Genomic DNA, 12,001 nt, shown 5'->3' with positions numbered 1-12,001 from the left:
GGGGGGGGGGGGGGGGGGGGGGGGACTTATTGGCAGGTGACAAACGCTTCATTACAAGCTTTTGTTCATTGATTCTTCATCATCATCTTGGCTTTATTTTTTTATGTGTTCAAATAATTCAAGACAGCAGTCTTTACAAAAGACATGTAGGTGTTCTGTTGCTGAGGTTTACGTTTAGTCCAGCTTATTTTAATCAGTCATGTGAGACAGTGACTTGCCTCATTTTGAATGTAGCCAGGATGCATTTAACGTAAATAACCCACAAACATAAACAAACATCAAACATTGCTCTATCGTAGTGAATCTAAGTCTCAGTTTTCTATCCACCTGTTGAGGACATGATGTGTGTTTTTTTAATTAATGCTTATTAACATGTTTCAGGTGTGATATTATAACATATAAATGACATGTCTGGTCAAGACATGTGGAAGCTCTGCTGAAGGCCTCTAAGTAAATGGAGCTTTCATGTGTTAATTTTGTTTTCTATAAGAATTAGAGAGTCACTCTGAGAGCACTCTATAAGCTACAGTTGTATTTGGGCCTAAAAAAATCCAACCCGGCCCGGGCCTGTAGGCATTTTGTCCGAGCCCGACTCGACCCGATCAAATTAACTGTAATTACAGGCCCAAACCCAAAAAAACCCAAATTTTTTTTAAATTAAGCTTTTTCTGCTTTTGTAAGAATCAATTTGACATGATGGTTTTAAAAACGTATTTCAAAGAAAGGAAGATATAAGATTTCTTGTTTCACCAAATGAATATTAACATACAAATCATATAGCCTTTACCACGTTGTGATTTGTTTTGGTCCGGTCTGTACTCTACTCTGTTTGCCATTTTAGTTAGCTTCTGCTGCTATTTGTATCTGTGTTTCTATTTTTTATGTTTTCCTGTCCGCTGTGCATGTTCGTTTTCTTTTGTACAGCACTTTGGTTGGCCTTGTTGCTGTTTTAAGTGCTCTATAAATAAATTGGTATGGTATGGTATAGCCTAAAAAAATCAACTCTAAAGATAGGCTATTATACAGATAAACAAAAATATTTTTAGAGCAAAATTATTTGGAAAAATACAGAACAAGGCTATTTTAATTGAACGCGCTGCTCGGTTCGGGTTTTGTAGCATCAGACGCTGCAACTTCCTTCACTGCAGATAACAGCATGGTGTGGAGATGCGCGCGGCCAGTGATCCATCCGGACAGTCAGCGGACCCGCGCGGCCAATGATCCGGTTGTCCATCTGAAGCTTAACGGGAATTATTTATTTTTTTTACCTCTTACAACCGGCCAGTCAGCAGATGCACACGGCTGATGATCCCATTGTCCATCTGAAGCTTAAGACTTTTTTTACGTTTTTCTTTCAACCGGCCGGTCGGACCTGAGCGTGCACCTGACTTGACACACGTCAGCAGGTTTCACTGTGCTGGGTTTGTAGAGTGAGTTCTCCTGTATTTAGCTTTTGTTTAATATTTTCCAGCTCCATTATGTTGCTTGTTGTGGGTCAATTGCAAATCCTATGTGTGATAAAAGCAAAGCAGGGTGGGCGGGGCCACATACGCAATTGTTACACAATGCGCCGGCGCTACTCTCTCTGTTCAGTCTGATTAACATCGGCACTCTATTTTATTTCTTTCTCATCCTCAACATATAAACTTACTGCCTCCTCCTCAATTAGATTAACACAATTTTATATTGTGTATTCTTATTTAGTTTTCTTGTGCTGTATAATTCGTAAAACAGCATCAAAGGCCCAAGACTGACTCGGCCCGCCCATCAAGCGCATAATTTTGTCCCGACCCAGCCCGAATTTCTGGTTTGATTCTACCTGAATTTTGGGTTGGGTCGAGGGCTCGGGCCAAAAATCGCAGCTCTACTCTAAACACCGGCATCTTGTTTTCTGCTTTAAAGATTTTTCTTCCTTTCCTGCTAGAACTAAAACTGCCTTGTTGGTATTTTTATATTCTGTTATTTTTATGTCTTGTGTGATTCCTTGTGTATGTTCCTTTATACTTATTGGGAGTGGTGGCGCAGAGGTTAGAGAAGATGGGCCTGTGATCGGAAAGTCGCAGGTTCAACTACCGTCCACATCAAAATGTGGGTGGAAAAGGTGAAACCCCCACACCTCCTCCACCCTCTTTTACCCCTCTCTGCATCCTTGAGCAAGGCCCTTAACCCCCACCATGTGCTCCCAAACAGGTCTCTCTTGAAAATGAGTTCTCGTGACTCAATGAGACCTGTATAAATAAAGGATAAATTAAAAATATATATATTTTGAAAATACTGAAACTCTGGCACAACAATTTCCTGCAGGATCAATAAAGTTTTATCTCATCTTCTACCCGTCATGCCTCAAACCTGCCTCGTCTGTACTTATAATAAGCTAATGTAATTAAAGCCCTAGCATTTCCTCAATTTCTATTGGCAAATTTTTAACAAAGATCCTGCGCAATCTCTCAGAAGAAGTGTGGGGTATCTGTTTCTGCTACCCCCACACCTAAATGTAGGTCAGGATCTGGAAACTTGACCGAGTTAAAACAGTTTTGTGTTTTTTAAGGTCAGGTTGCTGTGGCAGCGTTTTTCACTGGTTTCACTTCATAATTTAATTATTTGTAGATGTACATTTGATTATTACTTTTTGCAAATTAATTTTTTTTCCAAAGCTTGATGGAATAATTTGCCAACAGCCACATGAACACACAGGCATAACGCTGAATTCTGCCTTCACCTCCTTTAACAGGCAGTAATGAAAAATAAAACTGAACAGTAAACCTGTCTTTCTCAGCTCGCTCTGAGAGATACCATCACCTGGAGACTGAGGAAGATGACACGAATGATGAAGACTTCAGCGTGGATCTGCGGCAGTTCTCCTCTTGCTCTCATAGATTCTCTAAGGTGTGTCCCTAACCTTCCTCCTGTGTTTATTTGTCTCGTGGTAATATATGAGCATCACCAAAACCATTAGGAATGTAAATGAGCTGACAGCCTCATCTGTCCTCATCTTTTACTCCTGAAAGGAAGAACAAGTTCTTGGTGTTTCATATGGAAATCTGCGTCTGGAAACCTTAGTTTCACTCGTCCTTACCCCCACACTATTAAACATTGACTTGGGCTTTGCATACATTTTCCGCCTTTTAATCGTGTTTTCCAATGTTGTTTCACAGCAGTGCATGAAGTGCACTGTGCATGAGACTCTGTGCACGAGTCTGTACAGTCCTTCCAGCTGGGAGTGATGCTGCATTGCAGTGCTCCCCTCACGTCAAGAAAAAACATCCCTGCACGTCTCAGAAGCAGCAAGCTGTCTGTGTACATGCTGAGCTTCAGCAAATCTTTTCCATCTGCTGCAGCTAAGCTTCATGTTTCTGAGACACTTGATAACAGGCAACATAATTTCCTGCAGGATCAATAAAGTTCTATCTTGTCTTATAATGTGAATGATAGGTCCCAGTTACTGCTCAGTATGTATTTTTTCCAGAGCATTTGCTCCTGTTCTTGTTTAAATCTCAAGGTGTTGAACATTTTATAACTTAATCTTCACATATTGAAGTGAATACTTTTTGGTTGCCAGGTTTACAGCAGCCTGGATTTGTCTCGCGGACATCTGGAGGAGAAAGGAGAGATGGAAGAGAAGAAAACTGAGAGCCCACTGACTGTGGACTCCCTCAGCTGGACACCAGAATTTCCTGAAATGTACAAGTACCTCCATCTTTACATGGAATAAAGCAGATTTAATAAAAAGACAAACATTTCTTAAAAAAATGTTTTTAAACTAAACACTCCTTGTGATGAGAAGATACAGAGTTAGAGCCATTTTGGTCAAACCTTAAAATAACTTTGCGTTCAGTGTCCAGTGATACTGTAAGATGTTGCACATTCTATTAATGTTTGTTACGATGGTGACACTCTGCTGTTACAAATATCCAACTTTAGCTCAACATCAGAAAATTTGACTGCACTATAGCCATATTTGGTTTAAATAAGTTGATTGGCTACAGTAGCCATACTTAATTGCACTGATTCCAAAACTTAAAATGGTGTAGATGTACTTCCATGATGTGATTCATGATATTTTTGTAACCCTGGTTAGATTACAGCGTTTAAAAATACAGGATTCTTTGGATCTATCGGTAGTGCTAGAAAAATCCAAGGTTACCTGAACGCATCATCTGCAGCACGTGTGAGTGGGAGACAGAGATGAGAGATAAACTCCATGTTACCACAAAGCATGCTGCTTCCCAGGTTCATTCATTCAACTTTTATTTATACAGGTTGGTCTCATTGGGTCACGAGGACTCGTTTACAAGAGAGACCTGATTTAAACAAAGAACACAGATGAAGTACAGACGACAATAGACAATCATATAAAAAGCATATTAAATGAAACGTAAAAAGAAATTATATAAAAATGAAACAAAAATGGCTACATTATAAGGCGATATAAAATACTAAAAACAGGAACATGTCTGTGTTGGGTTTTGCCATGAACCATTTGTTTAAAATCACTTAGAGAGGTCAAGGTCGAGAGCTTCAGGTCATTTTGTAAGATATTCCAGGAAACAGGAGCGGAGTAGGAGAAGGCCCTTTTGCCAAGTTCAGTCCTCACTGAGGGAACACTGCAGGTAATAATGTCCTGAGAGTGCACGCTGTAGCTGCACTCACGCAGAGACATGTAGGAGGAGATGTATGAAGGCAGCAGACCAAGAAGTGATTTAAAGATAAAAATGTACCAGTGAGAGAGTCTGCGTGAAGTTAATGATGTCCAGTTAACCAGTGAATACTGGGTGCAGTGGTGGGTATGATAATCACAGCCAGTTATGAATCTTAGTGCACCATGATAGACAACATCTAACATCTGCAGGGTTCTTGTAGAAGAATTCTTGTAAATAATGTCACTGTAATCAATGGAGGGAAGGAAAGTCACAGTTACAAGGTGTTTCCTAGCATTCAGAGTTGGACAGGATCTATTTCTAAAAAAGAAACCCTGTTTTACTTTCAATTTCTTTACCAAGTTTTCGATGTGGGGCTTAAAAGAGAGACGTGAATCAACCAAGATACCCAAGTATTTGTAAGAATCAACAAACTCAATAGGAGCACCGTTTGTCGATAAGATAGAAGAAAGGACTGCTGGTACTGACTTCCTGTTTGAAAACAACATCACTTTGGTTTTATCAGCATTTAGCACCAGTTTGAGACAGAACAAATCTGACTGGATGATGCTGAATGCAGACTTTAAAAGCTGGAGAACCTTAGCAACTGTTTTAGCTCAACAATAAACAACTGTGTCATCAGCTTAGAAATGTAAGGGTGCATCAGGGATGATCTGACCTACATTACTTATGGAGATTGTGAAGAGTGTGGGTCCTAAGAATGAGCCTTGTGGTACACCATTGTTGACAGATTGCAGTTAGTTTACTTGGCACCAGTTTGAATCAAACTGGACTGATGGTGCCAAGTAAGCTAATTAAGCTAACTCACCAGAATAGCTCTAAAAGTTCCAGAAAACCTTCCGGTGGAGCCTCTTCTGCAGCCAAAAAAAAAGGTTAAATCATGTCATGTGGACCAGTTTCTTTGCAGCCCGCCCTGCATCTTCGAGGTAGGTACTTGTTTGGAGTTCACCACAACAGCAGCTCTATCAGAGTGTTCACGAAACCCTCTAATCATGTTAACCTGGTAAGCAGCATGCTTTGTGGTAACATGGAGTTTCTCCTCTCTCTTCTTCGTCTCCCACTTGCACACACTGGTGCTGTTGTAGGTGATGCGTTCAGGTAACCTCAGGTTTTTCTAGCACTACCAATACATCCAACTGGAATCCTGTATTTTTAAATACTGTAATCTAACCAGGGTTAAAATTGTCTAATAGGACAGGCAGTAAAAACTAACAGTTAATGCCATAGTTTGTTGCAAACATGTTGTGTGTTATGTAGATGTTTGTTGAGGACCATGTTCAGCAAGCACCACATCAGATTTTAGCTCAATTTCTATAAAATTGACTAAGCTATAGCCAAATCTGTGTTTTCAAAAATGTTTACTGTAGCAGCCCTATTGAACTGGGTGTACTCCAAATGTTATTTGGTTGCAGATGTACACCCATTGATTATGTATTGACAGTTTTAATACACGTCATACAATGGTTCATGAGGTGTTTTAATAATAGACCCAGAGTTGACTCCAGTAGGTAGAGGCAAAGTTTTAAAAATAGATCTTGTGTGATCAGTCAGCTCTCAAAGTACAAATTGGGGATGGCTCCCAGTTAAAACTACCACAAACTTTAGTTCACTATCTGGAAAAAATGAGTTATAGCCATTTTTGTGTTTTATAACTTTATCTTGGAGCAGCAGCTACTTGATAGGACTTGACTTAAAAAGTTAATCAGTTGTAAATACGTCCATCCAACGATTACTTTTACTAAAATCCTTCAAGTGGTTCGTAAGATGTATTACCAAAAGATGAACAGACACAGACACCTTTTCACATTCAGCAGCATACAGTAATTAAACATAAGCTAACAGAGTTTGTTCACCTCATGAGAACCTGTTGTCTCTTTGATCCAGGCCCTCGCTGTCACTATCAACAGACATGGAGAGCACAAACCAGCGTCCTCGTCCAAGTTTGTTACCAAAGTTTGCCATCTCTGCTGAGAATGAAGGTGACGACACATCAGGCCTCAGTGATCCCAGCAAGGTGTCCTTATCTGTTGGAGAGCTTCCCCAAGATGAACCTGACGCCACCACACCTGGCAGCACCCGCAGCAATGCCACGCTTTCTGGTATGAAGTAAAGAGTTGGAAAGAACTTGACTTCAGACTCACAGAACAGTCGACCTCTAATTTATGGTATTTAGTTCGAACTGAGTGAAGTTGTGAGCAGGCTTAGTTTGCAAATTACAACTAACTTAGGCCAAATGTAGTTCAGCCCAAAAGGGTCACTGGATGCTTTGTGAGTTAAGTCTAGCCAAAGATGATGGTTTCAGCCGTCTGTTACAAAGGTCAGAATGTTCCTCACTACTGAAGTGTTGGTGGTTCTATCTTCAGATTGGATCAGTAAACTTTGGCTGGATAACATTTGTCGAATACAACAGATTACTGCTGGAACTTGTATAAAACAATTACTGCAGACTTGTAGAAAAAACTTTTCAGTCTCAACTTTAAGTAATAAACAGCTTTTTTTTTTTTTTTTACTAAATTAACAAAATAAGAAACAGACAACAATAAATAACTTAACGCAGGGGAGGTGCAGGTGAATCAGATGTTTACACTAAGTTCCAGTGAAGACATGAGCAGCATCAGACTGAACAAATCTGACTTGCAGCCACTCAGGTGATGACTGTTGTCATGAGTCAGATTTTCAGAAAGATAGGTCTTAACCTTGGAAATGTTTTTGTCTTTTACACTTTCACTTCATACAGTTACTGTATATAAAAGTAAGATTACGCATCGTGACCACTGTATTGATCAAGTCGTAATAAAACACAATTAACTTTGCTAGATTGGTGCATCAAACACTTTAAATCATCTTACGGATGACAATCCTATTTACCTACCTGGAAAGAAACCATTTATGTACCAACATCCTACTATCACGTTTCATAGAAATTTAGCATTTACCACAAATTTCATTAAACCAGAATGATTTATTTTGAGTCCAAAGAGGGAAGTAGAGAGAGAAGAGAGGGAAGAATGCAAGGTCAGATGTATTGAAGAAGTCCTTTGGATGAAGGTCGAAACGTCTCCGCAACAAAAGGAACCATCCAGATGACCTGACTGAACGTTGTTGGATTTTTACCTGGATTATTGAGCAAGAACTTTGGTGTCGGATGGATTAGTTTTGACTCTGTGGAGAGTAAATATATGAAGATAATTAAAGAAAAAAACAAGTCAGTGTAAATATGTTGGCCAGGAGAAAATACCAGATATAAGATCATCATTATGAAGGCAAACTTGATACTTTCTTGGGGAAGAGTTCAAACGGGGGTAAACCAAGAGGTCAGAGGTCATAATAGTTGCATTGTGGGGCAAAAACTTTAATACACAGTATTGTGCAAAGTTTTAAACCTCCCTCCATTAAACTTTTGATGAAGACCAATTTCACAGATTACGGAAACTCTTAAAAAAACAATGAATAAAAAATAAAATAATGAATTATGATTTTTGCACAGTACTGTATTGTTTTTCTACAAAATGTCTCTCAATATAACACTGTACAACATTAATTCAATTCAATTCAAAAATAATTTATTAATCCCAGAGGGAAATTATTTGTTGTTGTAACTTGTTATCCTCATTTCATTAAGAGATGTTATAAATGCTGATGGCTGATGGCTTTGTAAATATAAATAAATAAAACTCGGTAGTTTCAAAGTCATAAAATAACAACAAAAAAGACCTTCAGTTGTACAAAACAGGACAAACGTGTTGTTTAAATTAGAATTGCTCTTTTTGTAAAAAAATTTTTTAAACATTTCTTTATTAGGATTGACAATTGTAATTTAGTGTTCTCTGTGTTAGAATATTTGTGCATTTATTTATTTATATATTTATGGCTGTTTTCCACTGTATAAATATATCAACAGTCCAGTAACCTCACCACAACACATCCTGATGCATGCTCAATAATCCAGGTACCGTGTTTTCTGCCGTACACGTTGCACCACCGTAAAAGACGCATCAGTCCAAATATGTCTAATAAAGTGGGAAAATATATAAATACATTGCTTTGCCGTATACATCATGCCTATTATGCTTCACCGCTGATGCATCACATTTGTTAGGCGTCACTGCTGACAACCCGGAAATGTGGGCCAAAAATTGATTGGCTGCCAAATGGCGGCCGCGAGAGCGTGCACGGGAGGACTTTAACAAGAATTTAACAAGATTAACACTTAAAAACAATTATTTGTTAGCACAGCATGTCAAGTCCAAGACTTGACAACAAAACAAGGTTAACTTACTAATAACTCATCAACACCATCACAATTCCAATAACACATTCAGTGTAGGACAACACTCCAGTAGACAGTTACTGTACATGCCAGGGCAACTGAAAAGTGGGTGAAGAATTTATCTGACAGAAGCTCACCCAGCCGGAGACAGAGATTCTTGTCAGGGGACTGAACTTTGCAGTTGCACCAAGTAGCATTCCTCTGGTGGAGATGATCACAGCCACAGAATCAGCCATCCATGCCGAAAGATGGACGGAGTGCACGAAGCTGCAACTACAGGAGAGCGCGGCCATTTTATCCTTATCAGATAATAATCTTCGATAGGAAAAGGGGGAGAAACATGAGGGTAAATAGTGGTATTACAAAAAAGATCTTTCACATCTTGTCTATCAGGACACGATTTGAGACATCAAAAAACTCTACCAGCAGCACAATTAAAACATGATTACATTTGCATTTGACATCGAGGTGTTGAGATTTGTCCATGAGCTTTTTTCAGATCAGCCACAGTTTCTGAAGATGTTGTTCCAGCCAGCAGTTCTGATAAGCTTGCACAGAAAGTTCTCGGGGGAGGGGGGGTGCGCGATAGATGAAGCTTTTGTCCTTGGGTACTCATGTCCCAGGAGAAATTTGATAGTCAGCCTGTCTCCGAGGCCGTTGGGAGTCTGATTCAGATAAGCTTGATTTTTGTTTTTTCTTCAGGCAGACAGATTTTTTTCTTTCAGCCTTGAGTCCATCTGGGCGTTCTGGTTCCGAAAAAGCCTAATTGTGGGATTCCATTCCACTGATCCATGCTATGAGTCTCCTTCAAGGTCGAACCCACCACGCTGACAAGTCCCAGAAGCCGTAGGTGGTCTGCGATTCTCGATCGCCTCCACCTTACGGTTAAGCTCGTAGACCAGACGATTCAAAGTTCCCACAGCGAGGACCAGACCTTCACACTGACTCTGAAGCTTTTCCATGGCCAAAACTGCTGCCGATGTCTTTTTCAAAAGTCAATAAAACAGAGCCCCGCCGATGCCAAAAAGCAGAGTCCCTGCTATCACAAGTCCAAATATGTAAACGTCTTCAACATCCTCCTGAGACAGGACTGTAATGCACATCAATTGCCACACTCCCCACAAATCCATGACGTACCCCACAGCGTGAGTCTCAGCTGGACATGCCGGTTCTCCAGGACCTTGTCGCTTTGATGAAAAAATCTTATCAATAGAGTTGAACGCCCACGATACCAAATCCATAATCTTCTTAATTTATGTTCGGGAGATGAGACCCAGGTGCTTCAGACACACAGAGAGCAGAGCAGGAAGAAGAAAAAAAACGGGGCAGGAGAAACAGAAGCTGCCACCTCGATCAGAGCCTGAGAGGAAAGCTGCACATTTCTTAGAAATTTAACAAGATAAGCACCTAAAATAATTATTTGTTTGCTCGACATTATAGCAAAAGTGTGTCTCAGTTGAACTTTTACTCAATAAATGCACTTTAATGGTCAAATTAGCTTCATTTTGCTGGGGCGGTGCAGCAAAATGAAGCTAATTTGACGTTTGCTCCAGGCAAGCTGGACGAAGGTGGGGGTACTATGGCAAGGTGATTGTGTCATTAATAGCTGGTGAAAATTCTCAGTCATCCAGGACATGGTAAATTCAAAAAAGTTCAAGACAAAAATAATAAAGTATAATAAGTAAAGTCCAGTTGTTTTTGGCTTGAACTTTTTTGAATTTGTCATTATAGCCACGTTTACCTATTACATGATACAACGGCATGTCCTACTACTCTTCTGCCATCTAGTGGTTGAAAATTGTAGTGTTCAACTTTTTTTGGTCAGAATGAATGGAAATGGTCATATCTCAGCCAAAAAATGGTTTATAAATATGGAAAAAAATTCCATAAATGTGTCGCTTTGGCCTATAAGTCGCAGGACATGCAAATTATGCAAAAAAACGTGACTTATAGGCCAAAAAAATACGGTAGCTAAATCTACCAAGATTAAGCCGGCTGAGTGGTTAGAGCAGCCGTCCTCCAAGTTGGGGGTTCGACTCCACCAGCAGTCACATGTTGAAGTGTCCCTCGACAAGACACTGAACCCCTCATTGCCTCTGATGTGTGTTCCATCAGTGTATGAAGTTTCTTCATTTTCCTACCCGATTGTTTAGCAGTAATTGTGAGCCTAACTCCTGCACATCTTTTATAATAACTAGGAAGTTTCTCTGACCATCTGGACCAGCTGACGTGCAGAGGTGAGGGTGCAGAGATCCCCGACAATAACAGTCACTCCTCCACCTACCAGGAGCCTCAGCCAATGTCTCTGCGACCAGAGAACGCTGTAGAGAAGACTGAAGCTGTGGCAAAAGTCTCTAAATCTGTTTCAACTGGAGCCCTTTCTTTAATGATTCCAGGGGGTATGTCCATCAGCAAAATAACAACACAATCATATGTTTAACCTCTTATAAAATGTTGTTCCTTCAAAGTACTTTGTCTGATTTATGAGTAATTGAATAACTCAAAGACAGCACTTTATGTATCTGATCAGATTTGTCCCATTGTGACACCTCCAGTTCCATTTTACAGTTTGACAGTAAGCACCAAAGTAGTCCAAACTACTAACAACAGCTATAGGTACATTTGTAGCAAAAAGTCTGTACTCTTGGGAGAGAAAATCTGATTACTTTCACAGCATCTACTCAGTCTTTGCTTCAGAACCAGGTTAGCTCTTGATTAATAAAAATAATCTGCTCAAGTGGTGATTGTTTTTATTTTCCCAGATGTTTTGGGGGCATCTCCTCTGGCCAGCCCGTTGTCTCCTCACTCCTTCTCCTCAGACCCATCCTCGAGGGACTCTTCTCCAAGCAGAGACTTTTCTCTCTGCGGTGCCAACCCACGGCAGCCCGTTGTCATCCACAGCTCCGGGAAAAAGTTTGGCTTCACATTGAGGGCGATCCGTGTGTACGCTTGTGACAGTGACATCTATACCGTCTATCACATGGTCTGGGTAAGGAGGTGACAAACAAAACAAACATTAAAATTAAATCAATAAATCCATTATTTCACTATACTATGTTGGAAACGCATAATA

General features: G+C 40.0%; 1 protein-coding gene across 1 annotated transcript in view; it reads left to right on the top strand.

The window, feature by feature from the left end:
• mast4 (microtubule associated serine/threonine kinase family member 4) overlaps window positions 1-12,001 on the top strand; it is a gene marked incomplete in the record, with an annotated part of 175,348 nt that overhangs the window by 150,074 nt on the left and 13,273 nt on the right. Inside the window, 5 exon segments of the mRNA XM_037692599.1 lie at window positions 2,777-2,886; window positions 3,560-3,681; window positions 6,543-6,757; window positions 11,127-11,327; window positions 11,691-11,917. Coding sequence (XP_037548527.1) covers window positions 2,777-2,886; window positions 3,560-3,681; window positions 6,543-6,757; window positions 11,127-11,327; window positions 11,691-11,917 — 875 coding nt within the window.

This window comes from Nematolebias whitei, chromosome 18, assembly GCF_014905685.2.
Source record: "Nematolebias whitei isolate Nwh7 chromosome 18, NemWhi1, whole genome shotgun sequence".
NCBI lineage: Eukaryota > Metazoa > Chordata > Actinopteri > Cyprinodontiformes > Rivulidae > Nematolebias > Nematolebias whitei.
The sequence above is the reverse complement of the archived record's forward strand: the minus strand, read 5'-3'. Positions and strand labels throughout refer to the sequence as shown.